The sequence below is a fragment of the Pristiophorus japonicus genome, chromosome 2, assembly GCF_044704955.1.
Source record: "Pristiophorus japonicus isolate sPriJap1 chromosome 2, sPriJap1.hap1, whole genome shotgun sequence".
Taxonomy (NCBI): domain Eukaryota; kingdom Metazoa; phylum Chordata; class Chondrichthyes; family Pristiophoridae; genus Pristiophorus; species Pristiophorus japonicus.
The window spans coordinates 286,075,593-286,096,506 of record NC_091978.1 but is presented as its reverse complement, the minus strand read 5'-3'; the positions used below and the strand labels follow the sequence as shown (position 1 = coordinate 286,096,506).

General features: G+C 41.6%; 1 protein-coding gene across 1 annotated transcript in view; it reads right to left on the bottom strand.

Annotated features, from left to right (window-relative positions):
* Positions 1–17,325, bottom strand: part of LOC139230540 (mineralocorticoid receptor-like) — a 432,218-nt gene extending 414,893 nt beyond the window's left edge. Inside the window, exons 1-2 of the mRNA XM_070862377.1 lie at positions 16,938–17,325; positions 12,886–14,688 (exon numbers count right to left, since the gene is read on the bottom strand). Of these exons, the coding sequence (XP_070718478.1) occupies positions 12,886–14,669 (1,784 nt within the window). The 5' untranslated portion in view covers positions 14,670–14,688; positions 16,938–17,325. The remainder of the gene's footprint in view (positions 1–12,885; positions 14,689–16,937) is intronic.
* Positions 17,326–20,914: the final 3,589 nt, after the last annotated feature.

Below are 20,914 nucleotides of genomic sequence, written 5' to 3'. Positions count from 1 at the left end.
TATGGGGGCCGAAATTGATGGCCTTACCGCCCACTGCCGCCAGCCGCCGACAAGTTTTTTTGCCACTCTCCCATCAGTGTCAGATTCCTCCAGGTCTGCATCCGGTGGGAGGGGAGTACCGCCGGGAATCGTCCGCTGGTGGCCTCTGGCAACCAAGTGACCTCCCGCCCGCCAAGCTGGTATACTGGTGCGGGTGTCAGCGGGAGTCAGTGGCAGCAGGGGAAGGTCCGCTGCGTGGAGGCAGGTCTAACACCGACGATAAGTAAGAAGACCTGCAAAAAAAGGTGAGTGATCATTTGTAAATGTTTTTTTCAGCGCTTTACCTGTATGGGGTCCCCTGAAGGAGTTATGGTGTTTTTTTTATTGTGAATCTTTTTATTTTTCAGTGTTACCCCCTCCCTGGGCCCGACTCAATCCTTGGCGTCACTTTGGCAAGGAACGCATTTGCTGCCAAGATTGAGAGCTCCTGCCTGCTGCCGCCCAGATTGATGGTGTAAGCCGTTATTTTGCTGCCGGGCAGTACTGCTATCTCTTTTCGAGGGATCTTCCTGGCAAAGTAACGCCCGATCGCTCAGCGGCCATTAGCTGTCGTTTGGGCAGCACTTGGGCTTGGGCGGGCCTTGCCTTCCATCAAGTCGGGCCCACGGAATTTATTGGCCATTCTATGAATGTTCCACATGTAGGCTGATGACACTCAGCTCTATATCATCACCACCTCACTGAACCCCTCCATTATCTCTGATTAGTCACACTGCTTGTCTAACATCCAATATTGCATGAAGAGAAATTTCCTCCAACTAAATATTGGGAAGACTGAAGTCAATGTCTTTGGTCCCTGCCATAAACTCCATTCCCCATCGTTTCCATCCCTGGCAACTGCCTGAAGCTGAGCCAGACTGTTCGCAACTTTGGTGTTGTGTTTTTAACCCTGAGATGAGTTTCTGACCACATATCCGCTTCATCACCAAGACTGCCTACTTCCACCTCTGTAACTTCACCCTACTCCAACTTTGCTTCAGCTCTTTCGCTGTCGAAACCCTCATCCATGCCTTTGTTACCTCTAGACTTGACTATTCCAAAGCTCTCCTGGCCATCTTCCAACGTACATAAACTTGCACTCATTCAAAACTCTGCTGCCCATGTCCTAACTCGCTCCAAGTCTCGTTCACCCATCACCCCTGTGCTCGCTGACCTACATTGGCTCCCAGTCTGACAATGCCTCAATTTTAAAATCCTCATCCTTGTGTTCAAGTCCCTCCATGGCCTCACCCCTCCCTATCTCTGTAACCTCCTCCAACCTACAAGCCTTCGAGATCTCTGTGCTCCTCCAAATCTGGCCACTTGTACATCCCCAATTTTAATCGCTCCACCATTGGCGGCCGTGTCTTCAGCTATCTAGGGCCTAAGTTCTGGAATTCCCTCCCTATACCTTTTCGCTTCACTCTCTTCCTTTAAGATGCTCCTTAAAACCTACCTCTTTGACCAAGCATTCCCTAATATCTACTTCTGTAGCTCGGTGTCAAAATTGTGATTATTGATATAGCTCTTGTGAAACACCATGGGGCGTTTTGCTATGTTAACTGCACTATATAAATGTAAGTTACTTTGTTGTTGTTTTTCACGAGTATATTTGTTTGTGATTTTTCCCTCCCCTCTTCAGTTTGTTCTGTTCCTTTTAAATGCTATTCATCCAGTTCTGATGAAGGGTGCACACCTGAAATGTTAACTTGTTTGTTCTCTCCACAGATGCTACTTGACCTACTGAGTGAAGTATTTTCTGTTTTTGTGACAGAAAGGTTGCTAGACCTTTTGAGAAATCTTAAAAACCTGAACTTGAATTCATATTGTTTAAATTAAAAGTCCCTCTAGATAAATAAACAATTCCTAATCATGACGTTTCTCTCCTCAAGGGAAGACCCTCATAGATTGCTCGTGAAGACCAATCTAGTCACATCACCATGGCTGCCTGATCCTCCTGGACCCGAGGAGTCCGTGGCTTATGTGCAAACCCGACCGAGAGACGAGCTGTACCTGGCACCTCTAGTCCCTCATGTTAACCATGCATTATATGGCTGTATATCTGCCTACAAAATCCCTTCGGCTGAGTGTCGTGCACCCCCACCCTTTGTCTTGAAACCCTCAGGTTTCATCACAGGTTGTCACCACTGAAATATCGGTGGCCTTTCCCCCCACCAGGCAGAGAACCATGTGCCCTTTCATGTCTTCTCCTTGTGCAGGTAAGTCACTTATGACCACTGTTAAGTAGAACAATAAACTAACCACTATATATGTATGTTATACAATGACCCATTACTTGGGAGTAGATTTAATAGTTTAACACAATAGGGGAAGGTTTAAGAAAATAAATTGCTTGCACGTATGTTGAGTTTTCATATTCTCAAAATGTCTCAAAAGCATTCCACAGCCAATGAATTACTTTTGCAGTACAGTCATTCTTGGTTTGCAGGCAAACATAGCATCCATATTCCACAACCAATGAGATAAATGACCAGTTAATTTGTTTTTTTGGTGGTGTGGTTAAGGTTGGAATGTTGTCTATGACACCAGCAACACTCCCCTGCTCTTTTTTTGAGCAGCTAACTCAGTGCACCACTGGCAGAGGCATAGGAACAGGTTCCCAGTTGAACTCAGACCTTCACATGGGGAGGAGAAAGTTACTGAAAGGGGAGGGTGGGGGAGAAGGGAAGGGAAGGATATAGAATCAGTTTGCTTTCTTTTAAAATAATACTGTATGGAAGAAATAGACTTCTATTTTACTTTAATGGACATGGAGTTTACGCTAGGTTGGGCTGTTTTTTTCACCGCAATTCACCCAAAATCAGCCAAACCATCGAGGAATTTGAAAAATTATATTCAGCGCAAATCGAGTTTCTGCGATCTTTTGCACTAGTTTAAAAAACATTGTGCTAGAAGCCGGCCCTGTCTAGAAAACTGACCGCACCCCCAGATCAAATTTGGCAGGTTCCGTTAATTGCACCCGTTTGCGGGCTTTCAAGGATGCTCTTAAAATTAAGCTTTTTTTTCAGGTGCAAGGGCATTCATTAATAGACACCTTTTAAAATCTTCTAAATACATTATTTAATTTACTAAGAAACTAACTACTATACACCAATGTAACTAGCAAATGGTTCTGTAGTTTTTTAAAGTCATTTATTTAAAATCGGTTAACTCATCGGTGGTGGACCAGACACTCTGATTAAATTATTTTTTGTGATAAACCAATTTTCAGCTGTATTAATAAAGCTGGACCAGATTACTACTCTTAAATATATTAAGGAATATATTTTAGTGGATTTTATTTTTTAAATTACATTCTAAAACATTGCCCGTTTGTGCTGGTTCATGGAAGATTTTACGTTCGGTGATACGCAAATTAGTATGAGCGGAAACTTAAGCAAAAAATTCACTTTACAAGACTAGCGAAATTTTAAGCGCAATTTGCGCTAGGATCACTGATTGCGCCCAAATCGGAAACTCTTGTAACATTTTTTCTCGATATTATGGGCCCAATTTTCCCCAACTCTTTTTTTCGGCGCATTTGCGTGCTGGAAACGCACCGAAAAAAAGGGGCCCCATCCTGCCCGCTCTGCCGACTCTCCGGTGTCCCAGCGTGGCGTAGCTAGTGAAGTGGGGGGCGGACCAACAGGCCAGCGCAGAAAGCACTGCCGGAAGCTGCGCGCATGCGCAGTGAAGTCTGTGTGCATGCTCCTGCCCTCCCAGCGGGCTGTGAGCAGGACCCGATGCTCGCAGCCCCTATCCCCGGCCTAAGGGACGCCCCGATCTTCGCCGCCCCCTATCCCCGGCAGAGTGGCCTCTCGCACCGGCCGGCCCACTCACTTCCCGGGCCGAGGTAGGACTTCAGTTTTATTTTTTATTTATTGATGGTTGTGCTTGAGGATTTTGATTGGGGCTGGGGGGGGGGCATTCTGGCATAAAGGTAGGACTTCTATTTATTATTTGTTATTTATTGATTGCTCATTACTTTTTGTGGTTTGTTTAGTGCTTTGTAAGTGTTGGTGCTTTAAATGTACTAACCTGCGCCGAATTCTTAATTGCCCGCAATGTTTTTCAGAGCTGGCCACATACGCTGACCTAAGTCGATTTGGAGTAAGTTTTAGCTGGCCAAAGTGGCATAAATGGCCAAAACTGGCGTAAGTGTCTGGGAAGGCCCCCTTTTGAAAAAAAAACTGAACTAAAAAAAATCGTACCTAACTGACTTACTCTGGAGAAAATTTTGGGGGGAAAATGGCATTTTTTAAACTTACGCCAGAAAAAACAACTTACTCCATGCAAGTCATGGCCAAAATTGTGCGCTATGAGAGGAAAATAGACCTGTGGGTTACAAATTAAAATTAATAAAAGCATTTATTTTAAATGGGTTAATGTCTCAATTAAAATATTAGTCAATGGGATGTCCATGTTGAACATCCATCTACTATTATGATCCAGCAGAAGCCTGAATCAACCACAGGCCACTGCACTGCTAAAATGATTATTGTTGCACCCGTTTTATGCCTGTAGATTAGGAGATACGAAGAGGTTAGGAGATTAGGAGGTACATGCCAGCAGCCCAAAAGCAACTCTCCTGATTCTTTGGGCTGCATTTTAATGGGGAAGGCGGGTTAAGAACATAAGAATTAGGAGAAATAGGCCACATGGCCATACGAGCCTGTTCCGCCATTCAATAAAATCACAGCTGACCTTCGACCTCAATTCCACTTTCCCACCCGATCCCCATATACCTTGATTCCCCCTTGATTCCCCCAGAGTCCAAAAATCTTTGAATATACTCAATGGCTCAGCATTCACAGCCCTTTTGGGTAAAGAATTCCAAAGATTCACAACCCTTTGAGTGAAGAATTTCCTCTTCATCTCAGTACTAAATGGCCGACCCCTTATCCTGAGACTATGCCCCTTAGTTCTGGACTCTCCAGCCAGTGGAAACTTTAACTACCCCCACGCTCCCAACCCACCTGTTTTTTAAGGTTAAAATTCCCCCTTTTGTTTCCCTTTAGGAAGGTGCTTGGCTTTCTCTCCACCACTCCCTATAGTAGCGCAAGTGAGACTCAGCAACAGAGTAAATCAAATCTGTCTTCTGTGGCATCAGGTGTTGATGATCCAAACCACTGCATCAACTTCATTTTTTTCCATTGCACCAAAGGTGATAGATAGCATGAAGAAAAAACATTGCATTACTCTGGGATGAGCTCGAAGTCAACAGGCTCCAAGCCAGCCACTTGGCTGAGATAGCTATAAATTTCACAGAAACAGTCTTAAAATCAGTAAGAGTTGTTGTCAAAGTTCAAAAGGGTTAAAACAATAAATGTAACCCTGATTCTCTAAACGTGAACACCCACTTGATCAAAGTTTTAGCTATACACTTGCAGAAAAAATATTTTCCTCTTACACTCTAGTCACACCCAAGCCTTTAAGTTATTACAGAAAAGGTATATTAAGCTGAGAAGTATTGATGCGACCAGCAGCAGGTCTCAAAGCGAGCAGCAACTGGGAAATTGGGCAGCACGTGGTTCTACCCAAGCCCTACTGCAAAAGTAATTCCCCACCCCAAAAGTAATTCCCCACCCCACCCCTAACCAAGCACGAAGCTAAATATCTACTTGGAGCTCAAATGCCTAAATTTTAATATATTAAATCAGCAAATGACAGAAAACCCTGTGAAATTGACATTTGGCCAGTAGTGGGTGTAAAACAATCACGCATTGGTCTGCTGCGTTAGCGCCACAATCAAAACATTCCCTCTATTGTATTTTTCTGAAGGAACACACATGATTAAAATTAAAAATAGTCTTAGAGAATAGAAGAGAAGGGGAAGGATTGATAATGCATAGAGATTCTTTTCACTGGTAATACAAAAGTTTTGGCACCCAAAACCACAACATTGTAAATTTAAAATTCTCAGCCTAGTGTTCAAATCCCTCCATGGCCTCACCATGGGCTCAATTTTCCCCTTTTTTTGGAGCAGGCTGCTCTTTTTGGCCTAAGTTGAAAAATCACAGTTTCCACAATCAATTTGCACCTGTGTAACTCAGTTAGTTATGATTTTTTTAGGGCAGTTTTTTTTTCAGCCAAAGGGGGCGTAACCAGCCACCTACGCCAATTAGGGAAGTTTGGCCAGCTGAGAGTTACTCCAGTTCTGCTTAGGTCAGCGTATGTGGCCTCTGCTGAAAAACCTTCCCTAGAGTTAAGGAAATCGGCGAGAGAGAGAAAGACCATTGTGTCCCAGGGACCGAGAATGAGACCAGACCGTTTGGGCGGGGCTCGAGGTAAGTTGCTGCTATGTTTTTTTCAATTCTTTTAATGTGTTCGGAGCTGGCTGTATGCTTCAGCTCGCATTGTGTCCCTGGTTACCAAGGCAGCCCAATCTTTTTGGCGCAGATCAAGGCTCCAGCCCCAAAACTAAAGGGCGGGTTACGCCATGCCAAAATGAAGAAATCCAACGGGGAAACTTAGAATCTTCTTTTTTGGCGTACTTAGGCCCCCAAAAAATCAGGCAGAACTCTTCAAGTTCGCCAAAATAATGCTTTGGGGAAAATTGAGCCCCATGTTCCAATCTCTGTAATTGCTTCCAGCCCTACAACCCTCCGAGGATTTGTGTTGCTCCAACTCTGGCCTTTTGTTTCATCCCCTACTCCCATGACCCCACCATTGGCAGCCGCGCCATTAGTTGTCCAGGCCCTATGTTCTGGAATTCCCTCCCTAAACCTTGCCGCCTCTCCACCTCACTTCCTTCCTTTAAGATCCTCCTTAAAATGCATCACTTTAACCAAACTTTTAGTCACCCCTCATAATATTTCCTTCCTTAGGTAAATGTCAATTTTTGTCTGATTACAGGTCTGTGATTGTCTAGGGACATTTTTCGATGCTAAAGACACTTCATAAATCCAAGCTTAATTTGTCCCTTGAAATCTGCCGAATCATGGGGCACTGTAACTTATACAAAGGCTGCACAGAGGAGAGGGGATGGGATCACATGGGGGTTGGGAGCATTCAGAGAAGCACGTAGCGGAGGTCGATTCAAAATTGCGGGGGGGGGCGGGGGGGCAAGGACAACAAGATTGTGATTGTGGGCCGGGAAGAACAGATAGAGAGGAGGGTTCAATGCAAGATCACGGGCCAGCCGGAGGACCAGGGGCAACTGTCGATCCAACCGAGCTGGCTGGAAGAGTAAGGAGGGGCAACATGATCACGACTGCGAGCCAGGCAGAGGGTCGGGGGAGTCAATGCAAGATCACAGGCTGGTCGGAGGAGCGGAGGGGGAGGGGAGGGGGGGGGCATTGTGTGGAGGGTGGGTGGGAGTTTGGAGGGAGTTAATGCAAAATCACAGGCTGGTCGGAAGTGCGGAGGAGGGGTTTGGACAGAGTTAATGATAGATCAGAGGCTGGTCGGAGGAACGAGGGGGGTGGGGGTTTGGACAGAGTTAATGCTAGATTGCGGGCTGGTCAGTGGAGTGGGTGGGGGTGGGAGGGCAGCAGCGGAGGGTATCCATGCAAAATCACAGGCTGGTCAGAGAAGCAGGCGGAGGGGGGTGAGGGGAGGGGGTCGATGCAGCTTCATGGGCTGGGAGGAGTGAGGTGGGGGGTGTACATGATGGCGATCGCATTCCGGCCAGAGAAGCGGTGGAAGGGGGCAACAAGATCGTGATCCAGGTGGGGGGCGGGGGGGGAGGGGAGTCAATGCAAGATCACAGGCTGGTCGGAGGAGCAGGCGGGGGGGACGGGGGGGTCAACAAGATCGCGATTGTGGGTAGCCGGAGTAGCGGGTGGGGGCGCAGTCAACATGAGCGGCCGAAAGAGCAGGGGGTCTGAAGGCATCAGATGCCAGATGCAGCACAGGGGGGGGCAGGGGGCAGGGTACGATGGGGGGATAAGAGGTGTGCAAATCCCAACTAGCTAAAGTTAAGATTCAAAATGGAGGCTAAAACAGAGGCTTCCAGCCTTATTATAATATTTAAATAGACAACCCACCTCCTGGCAACGGATTGGCTGCCACGCTACCCTGTCCCGCCTCTGCTAAAACCGGAAGTGGGCAGGTTGGAGGAGGGTTCGGGTCGGGGTCCACATTTTTAACAATTTAACTACCCCCACGCCCCCAACCCACCCATATTTTAGGTAAACGTTCCCCCATTAGATCAATTATATCCTTTAAACGCTGTGTTCAAATAAATATATAGAACTGCACCAATACCAATTTTCCTTTTGAAAAAATAAAGCCTGAAATTGCAACAACCACCATGCAGTGATATAACATTCCAAGTCAACAGTATAGTTTCATACTGATTGGTCAGAAGAAATCCTGCTGATTTGAAGAAAAATTAGTAAAATAAGTATATTTCCATGACTTTGCATACACTTTTAGAATGTTTTTTTGAGCAATTAAGCAGGACTATCATGCCAACAGATCTAAGTAATAGCTCCTGTTGAAGGCGCTTAATAATTTAACCATCGGCGACTCTAGAAAAACCTCATGATCAAATTTAACAAACACCATTTTTAATGGTAATTATGAATCATGGAATTTATAACACTTAAAAAACCTTCAGAGTTTGCGGCACATTAACCCTTTGAGTACCAAACTATCAAATATTGAAAACAATGATTCAGAGAACCCAGAAGGAATGTGCACAAGGGTGGGACCAGACACATCTCTCTACTTAATTTTTACTGCTGACTTTCCATGATTTTGTAATTTTTTTTCTGAAACAGCAAGGCTAAACTAGATGGAAATCATCTGGTAATAACAGGAATTTTATTTTTATAAATTGGACCGTATATATGGTCTAGAAGAAACTGTACAAATATTTTTCATATTTTTAACACTGATACTAGAAGTATTCAGTTGCAGGAGGCAGGAATACTTTTCTACCATTCCCTTAGTTCCCTGTAAGTAAAGTTCAAGTCTTCTGGGAACTCAGAGACAAGGTTGCCTCATTTCCACATAGAATGAACTTGCCAATTAGTATGTTCTTTTTTTTACTGCAAGGCTTAGATATAAAAAATTGAAAGAACTTTTCAATTTTACTTCCACTGTATTCAAAAAGGTTGTTGCACTGACTCCTTCAGTTCAGTAAGAAAGGCCATAATGTGCCAAACTGGTGTGTACTTACACCCTGCTGTGTGGAACTTCTGCACACCGATTGACTGTATTTTTTTTTTCCTTTGCGTTGTCACACAGCTGTAGATTCATAGTAACTATGTGCCTCATTGCTGAACATGGATCTATTTGGACAACAACCCTCATGAACTTCATAGTTAAGAACTGGTTAAGAGATTTTCGAGATGGAATCCACAACTATCTGGAAATTTGTAAAATGGCAGCTTAAATTTACATAATGGTAGTTATTAATATTCTTGCTGGCTCAAAATATCTCTAATTCTAATTAATTAATTACATTAAAACAAACCACAAATAACATTAAATATGTGATTACAAAAATATTCCTGATAAAAATATTACCATGAGTAGCTTGATTGTGACTCACTTACAATATATATCATATGAGCCTACAAATTACAGTTTGTGATGGTAGCTGCTGAATGTTTAACATAGTTCTTTGACATTCCTTTGATTTTCAATGAGTTAACACCTCTATTAAAATAGGAAAGGAATGCATTAAGTATTTGTACGTTAATAACATAAACTATAATTTTTAGGATATACGAATATACATTCCTTTACATTTTCACTCACTGAGAAAACCAGTGAAGAGAAAACCAGAGAGCAGGTTGGCCATGCTATCCCACCCTTTTCACTCAATTTGGGTGAAAATATGAGAGCAAATTACCAATTGCCTCATCTCAGAGCTGATTTTTCATCCAGTTTTCACTGGGGCATTTTTCTATAACTATTTTATAAGACTTGCATAATCTCTCGTAGCCAAACTGCATTTAAGTCTCTACACCAGCAACGGATTGAGGGAGATCTACCACCTTTTGCTGGGAATACAACAAAGGTGCAAAGTAACGTCAGGCAATACAAACATGAGCCAAAGGCAGAAAGCTGCCCACAGATTATTGCAAATTGTCATACTAAAGCCATAGGATAGCTGGTTTATGTTGTTGAGTTGGAGTACAGGGAACCTTAATCTGCATTAAACCTGCTCTATACACGACTTATGATTGATACTGGGACTGGAGAACTAAAGTGGCATTGATATCCATCCCTCACCTTAGCGAGAGCAAATCTCCAGAAAACAATTGCAGGTAGAACTCCACTGTCATTTTCCATGATGTAGCTATGTACAAAAATGTGTTTGCCTCCATGATCTGCTTTTTGCTGTTTGTCATTGTTACTTTGAGCCACTGCTGTAATTTAAGGTCTTACTTTCTGAGGTGCTGCCAAACATAATAATTTCACTATACATCACTGATCTGTACATTCGTTAGTATTAAAAAGGGCATTCTTCACTAAATGTTATTACTAAAATATAGCGAAACACTATCCACAGGTTTGATGACTGTGCATATAAAATACTCAAAATATCAAGTGCTGCTCAGTTAACTGACATAATTTTGAAATTCAGAAGCAAAACATGCAATGTAAAAAAATTTGTGTTTCCAGCACATTCTCTTCTAAGAGATTTTAATTTTAATGAGCAAGATTGAGCATATACAAACTACGCTCACAATGATTCTGTAATGTTTATTCCTGCCAATCAGAAAGCCAGGAATCAGTGCTGCACAACTGACTTTGGTGGAACTTCTGAACATTACACTTCACTGTAGCAGTTCTCTGTCGGTCACAGAAATAATAAAATATAATTGTCAAAAATTGTTATTAGAAATGAATTTCTTAATAAGTACTGCAATTTAATTCACAACTGTAAACAACCAAGTTATTTACAAAGTATTACTGCTTCAAAGGAGCAGCACTCCTCAGCAATGATCACAGACTGTCAGCAAAGAGCTGTGACCCAAATTACTAGGAAACCAGCCAAAATGTTTTGTAGTTGGCAATACTGATAACAAGAATATAACATTTTAAAAAGTGAACGTGCACAATTTTGCATCAAAGGACTCAAGATCAAGCACTGTCTCATATACATTTACATGTCTCCTGGTTTAGAATTACAATAGAAGTAGACGGCAGAAGATTCAGGGATTCTGCTTGGACTGTCTCTGGTATCGTTTTGTTAAGAGACTGTTTTTAATGTCAAAAGTCATGGAACCTGAACTCCAAATTAGCAGAATCCCTGAATCTTCTGCATCTACTTCTATTGCAATTCTAAACCAGGAGACATGTAAATGTATATGAGACAGTACCTGGACAATGCTTGATCTTGAAGTTACCAACAGGGCTAAAAACTATCATCGAATGCAGACATTTTTTTTTAAACTGCCATATGTAGAACTGAACACTTAGAACTTTGGACAATATTTCCATCATAATAACTGAATAGATGTATCTAAATATAAACATAAAAAGCTTTCAGATGATAGTTTGAATTGTAATTTAACCTCAATAACATATTACTAAATATGCATGCTAACTTTCTATCTCAAACAGATCAGACATTCAGCATATACAACAGAATAAAATAATGAGGAACATGTGCAGGACATTAACTCAACACTACTGTACTTGTCAATTATGGATGACTTGTCAGAATGGTAAATATGCCAAGTTGTCAAATCTATGATACCTGTAATTGTTTCCTATGTTTCGTTCAACTGGAGTGATCATGAAACACTGTTATCATGATAAAGCAATACCATGCCACTAGTTACCAGAATTTTTTTAAACACAGTAAATTCAAATACTCATATGATGCCACTCCAAATATAAAAAGAAGCAATATTACAGGAATACATTTAGTTACTTCTGCAATACTGCTTCTTTCTATATTAATATGGAAATTAAGTCAAATCACTTTTGCTTAATTTATGTGGTTTACATCTATATGGTTACCTCAAATATTTTTACTGCCAAGTCATAGCTGGAAATGATAAGGAAATAGTTAATTAGTTGGAAACTATACAATTGTATTCAATCAAGCAGCTCTGTTGACACCATAACTGTGAAATAATTCTTAAGTACTTATGAACATCAGAACCCTGAGATTGAATTACAGACTTAAATGCTATTTGTTAGCGCATATAATAGAACCTGAATAGTCAGTTTTTTAAATTGTTTTAGCTTTTTCCATTCTTACGTTGCGACCACCCAAAATACATTTACATAGTTCAAGCAGTTTCAAACAAGCAAAAGAGTAAAAAACTTATTGTAATGTCTAACTGAAGCTATATGACAATGTCTAACCTGAAGATATATAACTTCATCGTTGCAACTACCACAGTATATCAGGTTTTTAACCACTGTATCACTGTTAAATATTAAGTATTTCATGCACTGCTGGATAACCATTGAAAATTACCCTAGCACCATAGCATGCCACAAATGGAACTTTGTTCTTCACAGGTCAAAATGCAGAGAGCTATCTCATTGCGCAGAACCTTGCATCTTTACCCAAGCAAAATGTTGAGCTGCAGAAGTCTCCATTTCCCTCAAAAGGGGACGACAAGCATCTTAAAATGTTCAAATCAGCCAATAGTACAAGATTTAAAATCTATGTATTGGGGAAAAAACTGTTATACAGTTTACTGCACTAATTTTCTGGTGATGCCAATCTTAGCATATGGTCAGCACCAAAAATACAAATGGCATGCATTAATTAATAAGGTAAAAAAATCTAGAATTTTCTGCATTATACGAAGCATCTCATTTTTTTAACTGGCTATTTAAAACATTAAACAACATGGCATCCTCATTGTCAGGGCACAGATTAAACATCATCTTGAATCAATTTAACAAAACAATTTAAGATTCAGAAACTGTTGTAGAGCTTACCGTGACATTTTCTCAGGAATGTATCCTTGCAGTGCGTAGCCATCACTTCTCCCAGGAGGTATGGAGCTCTGTGGCATGACAGGGTGCGATTTCCAAGATCCAAGTACAGCACATACAGGAGTAATTACATTTAAAAGCTGATGTCTTTGATCTCTCATAAAAGGGCAAGGCATGGAAATTGTGCCACTGGCTCCAATTCTGTAGTGAAATGATTGTCCAGTTGAATTAACACCTACAATGGTGGATGGAGGTGAACAGTTGGCTTGGCAGTAGCCCTCGTCATTTGGCTCCTGTTTGATCACTGTTGCCGGGCTGGGTTGTAAAAAAGCATCATGTGCATAACTAGAATTAGAGGAGGATGCAGGTGTCCCTAAAATCCCATAAAGGTCAAAGGTGTCTCCATAACTTGTCTTAGAATCAATCAATTGATGTGCAATTTCTGAAAAGGGATTTTCTGAACCTTGACCAGAATACATTGCATTCAGACAAGCAGTTTCATTCAACTCACATTTTAGAGGCATTGAGAACATTGAAGTAGATAGGTCTGAGCTACCTCTACTTAAGAAACATGCCCCACCAAAATCATTGTCTACTTCAGTTTTTATAAACTGATCAGGATTGACATTGTTAACTGACCCTGTCTCTAAGCATTCACCTTTTGTTTTTTTATCCTTAAATACATTAATTTCCTCGTGATTTTGATTTCTTACTCCTGGGTTCTGGTGGGAATCGAAGACCATTCTTGATCCAGCAGCAGGGCTAGAGTTGGGAAAGCGCAGGTTATTTACAGCAGGGCTGGAGACAGAAGAAGCTATGCTGTTATTGTTAGGGCTAGACAAAAGGTTATTATTAGCAGAGACAGAATGAGGAGAAGCTAGATTAGTAGGGGTAGAAAGAGGAGAGCTCATGTTATTAGGACTGGAGACTGAAGAGCGCAGGTTACTAACATTGGCAGGACTGGAGATGGAAGAGCCCAAATTGTTCATATTACTAGGACTACACATGCCTACGCTATTTATCTTAGTAGGACTAGAGATAGTGCAATGAACGTCACTTGGGCTAGTGACAGAAGTATTCAAATTATTGATATTATCAGGACTAGAGATGGAAGATCCCAGATTACTAACAGTATCAGGGCTGGATAGAGCTAAGTAATTTATTTTAGCAGGACTAGGGACACAAGAGTTCATATTATTAGGACTTGACACTGAAGAGCCTAAATTATTAAAGTTTATAGGACTGGCGATACATGAACCCTGACTATTTCTTTCAGGACTGGAGGAAGAAGAACATCGTCTCATCTCTCGCTGTAATAAGATAGTATTAACCTTCTCCTCCTGAAGGTCCACTTCTTGACCACCATTTTGAATAATATTGCTAGGCCTCCCCTCCATTAGTTCAGATTGCATACTGTAGTTAAACTCACTCCCCATTTCTTTTACAGAATTCATATACAAACCCATAGACTCAGCAACAGTTTTTGACAGTTCTTTAGCAGATCCTATGCTGCACTTTGGATCTGAAGCAAGAAAACCAAGGTGCTGATATTGGTGTTGCACCTGGTAATGAGCTGGATGTTGAAGGACGGGAGAGAGCTCCTGACTCCTCTCTCCATCACCATTCTTGTCAACTGCAGGTATACAACTAACATTGAGAATAGTCATTGCATTGCTGTCACAGCTACCAATCTCATCTCTCCCAACACTCGACTTAGATTTGTTTAGACTCCACTGTCTTCCAATATTCATTACCTCTGGGTAGTCAATATATCCTTTGGTTTCCATTGCTGGCTCTTTAATACACCTAAAACAAAATTGAATTTTGTTTAAAAAAAACATTCATTCTATTCCATTTCTGGCAGATAAAATATATCATGTGTCAGTGCAAAAATAATAAATAGTTCAAAACATAACTTTCAATGTGCATTACCCTACAACAAACATATTTAGTTAAGATATTCCACATTAAATATATACTTACATCGCCATGTATTTCAAAGTAAAACTTAGACCAACTACTACAGACAGCAGACTCTATGTAATGCTGCCTTTTGGGACCCGTACAAAGGTGTGTTATTAGCAAAGGATATGACATAGAAAGGTGCGTTACATAAGTTCTCTTTTAATGAACGAGCTGTAAGAAATTGGTTGTGATTATAGTGAGGTACTTTAAAAAAAATATTTAGAATGATTACTTTTTAATGGAGAAAACAATGCGACTCATGTACAACCTAGTTAATGCAAATGTTGTTTTGTCGTATAAAAGATTACGGAGAAGAAACTCAAGGTTGTGCATATTTAAACACGCAAACATGTACAATAAACTCCGAGTCCAAACAGAATTGTGGGAGAAATTGCAAAAGATGATTAAACACCAAACCCAAATTATTAAAACCAAAACCTACACGCGAAGATAATTGACAATTTGTGGGTATTCAAAATTATGCAACTTTTTCCCATTCTCGCTCAAAGTTTGTGAATAACTCGACAATACAGTGAGCGTCAGGTGCATTTAACATAAAAACACTTGTGCAGAACAGACCAACATTTTCTCAGTGAACTGGGGATTTTATTACTGGACCCACGGGCATTACTCCCGCTCTTCCTCGCAGAAGATCGATTCTTTTTTCATTAATCCCCTGGGATCTGGTTTACAAGTTTACATCAATGAAACGACACCACAAGATCACTACATATATCTGGGTCACGTCTCTGTTGAAGTGCAATCTAATCCGCCTGGATGTGCTCCACTCTTCTTAACCGATTTTGCATCCTCAATCATTTCACCTCACTTTCTAGTATTTTGTCTCTAAACTGCTCGAGTTTTATTATTCTTTCTCTGATGCCGTAATATTTACCACTAGACGCTAACAGCTTCAATTACAACTTCAGTCTTCTTGTCAATAATAATGCAAAACATTAATTAAACTGTCAGTGGTGCCTTCTGGACTTACCCGTTCTCTCTGGCGACGTGTTTGAAAGCTTTTTAGCTGACTAGCGTAAGGACATTCAGATCAAACCTGAAACACGTACACATTATATGGATCTTTAAAATAAATATATATATGTGTGTGTGTGTGTGTATTATTTTCCACCAAGGGGCGGGGTGGGAACGGAATGACTGGGAGCTCTTTTGCATCTGCTCGCTGACTGGCGGGATAGGGCGAAAATCCCGCCCACCGCCACTGTTGATTGGCTGCACTGCGGCCGGCGCTCTGCAGTCTGGCCCTTTAATGCCTCGGCAAGGAGGCGCCACCCGCTCGCCCATTGGCCCCCCAAGCTGTCACTCCAGCCCAAACTGCAGCAGAGACATTTCCGAGACCAAGTTGCAAAGGAAGCTCCAAATAGAGCGGATCAGACAGAGCTGGAGCGAGAGGCAACTTTCGCCAGCACTGCCCGCTCCCTTATCACCAACATCTGCCGCCCTACACCGCAAAACCAGCTGCCATCCTCCCGCAACTTCAGTCCAAACCCTCCCAACCACAGCGAGCTTCAGTCACTTTAATAAAGAGCATTTTTACAACCAAAAAAAAAGCAAGAAAAAAAACTAGCTTGCAAGACTCCACCCGGGTGACGCAATGTAAAAAAAATGCGATGATAATCCTTTGGTTGGTTGAAGGTTTTAGTTCATTTTTTATGCCTGCCTGAAGTGAAAACCACCATTTTCGCGCAAACCCTTTCGTTAAAGTCGACATAAAACGCACCGGAATCTGTTGTCTTATGGGGAAAACGGTCTTTTTTAACCCCTCTCGCTTCTCAAATAATTACTGGAGAAAAGTTTGACTTCGCGTTTGCAGATTTTAATGAAATGAAACCCCTGCTGATGGTGTGGGAGAGAGGCGATCTTCAGCACGCATTTAATTCTATTTCTAGAGGGAAAGGTCAATCTGCGCAACGCCTCAGTGACAGGGTGACTTTTCAAACGGTGCGTTTTGTAATCGTTGCAGACGTCTCATCAGGATTATCAGTCGCACTCAGTTAATAAACCGCGAAACCACTGCTATTCTGGCCTAATGCCTATTTAAAATATATATATATAAATATTGCACAAACCTTCACATCCAACTCATTGCGATATGAGGTCAGCGGATAGTATAGCAAGAAAGAGCAAACCCTCCAAGATCCTGAAGGTGCAACACTCTTTATTTTTTTCTTTCTTTAAACTACAGTACATATTAAATCACTATTCAATCCACGCAGCTGACGGTTCGGTTCCCGAATGACTGGTTTACGTGTCCTCTCCTTGAATTTATTCCCACTCGGCAGCGAAACGTCCAAGTTCGCGAAACAAAACCTTAACTGAATCGTGAAAGAGGGGAAACTTTCTGTCCATTGCAGATTTTCCTGCCTCTCCCTCCTGTTCTGTGGTGTGGTGGTGTTGCTGAGACGCTCAGGCGCTCACTCACAAGCAAGCTTCGCTGCTGCTGTTTCTGCTGCCGCCCTGACGTCACATTGTTTGTATTTACACTGCACTGGACTGAGTTGAAGGGGTAACCACTACATGTAACCAATGGAAATGCCATCATGCAAAACCTCAATGATCCCCTCTCTCTTTTTGCATAATGTTATAATGTAACGTACACAAACAAAATACGAATTTCACGGCGTTACACATAGAGAACATGATTGTTCCTACCTGTCTCTGATGTCTTTGTATTGCTGTTTCTTATTTCTTGTCCCTTAACTTTTTTTGCTTCTCTCTTTATCCTCCTCTGCTTCTCTCTTTTGTTATCCTTTTGGGTGGGAGGTGGTGGGTGGTGTGACAGAGAAAGGCACTACCAACAGCTGCAGGTCGCAAATTTGGGGTGCAAATTGTGAGGAAAATGTGGCCCTTGTTAGTCCCCTTTCCATCCTTTCCTCCATTTAATCATACTTTCCATCACTCATTCCCATCACTACCCCTATCCCTTCCTTATTGAACTGTCTCCTCAACCCCTATATTCTTCCCCACCCCCTTGTCACCAATCCATCCTCCCATTGCCATTTGCTTTCCTCCCCAAAGGCAGGTCTCAAGATGTTAGACGTTCCCTCATCGTCAACCTGTTTCTTTCATTCCCTTCTCACCCGTCCCCACCTTTCTTACCTGTTTCTCTCAGAGGCGTTGTATTGAAGATTCAACTTAAATTCGAATGGGGAAAGACTCTGCCTTTTTATCTATTTAACTCTCTCTATCTCATATGTTTAGCAATTAAGATCTCTGTCTCACAAATGCAAAGAATTAGCAATTACCTTTTCTAACTGTCATGAAAATACATGTGGATAATTAAGTAGCTTCAAAATTGTAAATTTATTTTTGAACTAACAAGTTCTCTCTCCCTTTCTCAAGCCTAATATACTTTCTGAAGTTTATAGGACACAAAACAAAATGCTTTATCAAATGTATAATCAAAATACCAATTTTTCTCATTCCATCTCACACATAGCTATTGTTAAAAATACTCAGTAAAATTTTTAGCTTAATAAAGCTATTGAATTGTGTGCTCTTTTTTAAAAAATTATTTGAGGAAAGGCTACTGAGTGCTAGAAGTTAAAGATCTATATTCATATTCTATTATGAAAGCTGACTGAACAGTACTGATGCATCCTGGAAAATTAGACACATTGCACAATTCAAATTCAGCTCACAGTCACAGCTCTGAGAAAAGATATTAAGTTCAAGACCAGGCATTGAAAAAGGCCTTCATATAAAAATTTAATGAAGACATTAGAAGTCATAAGAGACAAGTTAGTGGGTTAATTTTATGTTACTGTGAAAAATGTTACTTTTAATTTTTTAACCCTTGTTTTGGACAGCAAGATATCTTAATTAAAGAAAAAAAGTGGAGGATAAAAAAATAATAATTTTGAGCAATTTATGAGAAGCCAGTGGCCAGATTGTGCATTCATAGGGTAATATGCTCTCAATATAAGCTATCACCTATTTTGTCTCATACAGCGTGAGACTTTTAAAATTGAAAAGGCCTAATACAGCATCATCTACAGAAGTAACAGATACTGCAAGTACTTGCAATGAGGTTTTAATGAAACACGTGAACCATATACCAAATTTTATATATATTAGATATAAATATGAAAAGCCCCACAAGTTACTCTCATATCTGTTTACTGTGTGCTGTGTTTTGTTGATGGTATTCTTTTTGTTGCCAGAAAAAGACATTCAGTTTTGCAAAGCAGAGGATGCCATAATGCCATCGAACAGATTTTGTTTCCTGATACATAGAGTTTTTTAATTTTATTTGTCTTTTTTTCTTGGACTCCTCAAAATGAGGGATGTTGGTGCTGCAGAAAGGAACTCTTTTCATTTCAGGCACTCCTGGGCCGATTTTTGTCTGCTTACTGCCCCATTTGCGCAGAAAAATGGAATGGTAGATGAACAAAAATTTGAAAAGAAAGTCCAGCCCACTGGCTGCTCAAGGCCAGTTAGACTCGATTTCGGAGTGGGCCTCAAAATGAGTAGACAGCACTCCCACCCAAAACAGGCAAGAGTCTTATTTCAATATTTGAATCAGGGCCGTAGGCCCATTATAGGACCCCGATGCAATTTTTGTGGAGCAATGGGTCAGTCATTTGTCCCTGACATGGTGCAACCTAAATCCTTAAAGGGACCATAGCAGGCCACTCCAAAAATAGCCAATTAAAAAAAAACTTTTGTGGGGCCAGAAAAATATTCCATTGCACTGCTAGTCCCTGCGTGAACGCCTGGGATATCCCCCACCCTCTCCGCACCCCCAATGGCCCATATTGTCAGTCAGCTCAATGTAGGAGCTAATTGCCTGCCCTCCTTCACCAAAAGCTGCCTCAGAGCACCAATGAAGCAGTTAGGGCTTGCTGACCGCCTGCTAATGTGGCCCAACAACTAAGATGGTTCAGATGTCTTGCTGCTGTCATCAGGGAGGCAGCACAATTGCAATTGTACACAAAAGGTTACTGCAGAAGATAAAGGTACGCGGAGTCAGAGGAAATGTATTAGCATGGATAGAGAATTGGCTGGCGAACAGAAAGCAGAGAGTCGGGATAAATGGGTCCTTTTCCGGTTGGAAATCAGTGGTTAGTGGTGTGCCACAGGGATCAGTGCTGGGACCACAACTGTTTACAATATATATAGATGACCTAGAGGAGGGGACAGAGTGTAGTGCAACAAAATTTGCAGATGACACTAAGATTAGTGGGAAAGCGTGTTGTGTAGAGGACTCAGAGAGGCTACAAGGAGATTTGGATAGGTTAAGCGAATGGGCTAAGGTTTGGCAGATGGAATACAATGTCGGAAAGTGTGAGGTCATCCACCTTGGGGAAAAAAACAGTAAAAGGGAATATTATTTGAATGGGGAGAAATTACAACATGCTGTGGTGCAGAGGGACCTGGGGGTCCTTGTGCATGAATCCCAAAAGGTTAGTTTGCAGGTGCAGCAGGTAATCAGGAAGGCAAATGGAATGTTGGCCTTCATTGCGAAAGGGATGGAGTACAAAAGCAGGGAGGTGTTGCTGCAACTGTATAAGGTATTGGTAAGGCCGCACCTGGAGTACTGCGTGCAGTTTTGGTCACCTTACTTAAGGAAGGATATACTAGCTTTGGAAGGGGTACAGAGACGATTCACTAGGCTGATTCGAGAAATGAGGGGGTTACCTTATGATGATAGATTGAGTAGACTGGGTCTTTACTCCTTGGAGTTCAGAAGGATGAGGGGTGATCTTATAGAAACATTTAAAATCATGAAAGGGATAGACAAGATAGAGGCAGAGAGGTTGCTTCCATTGGTGGGGGAGACTAGAACTAGGGGGCACAGCCTCAAAATACGGAGGAGCCAATTTAAAACCTAGTTGAGAAAGAATTTCTTCTCCCAGAGGGTTGCGAATCTGTGGAATTCTCTGCCCAAGGAAGCAGTTGAGGCTGGCTCATTGAATGTTTTCAAGTCAAAGATAGATAGATTTTTAAGCAATAAGGGAATTAAGGTTACGGGGAGAGGGCGGGTAAGTGGAGCTGAGTCCACGACCAGATCAGCCATGATCTTATTGAATGGCAGAGCAGGCTC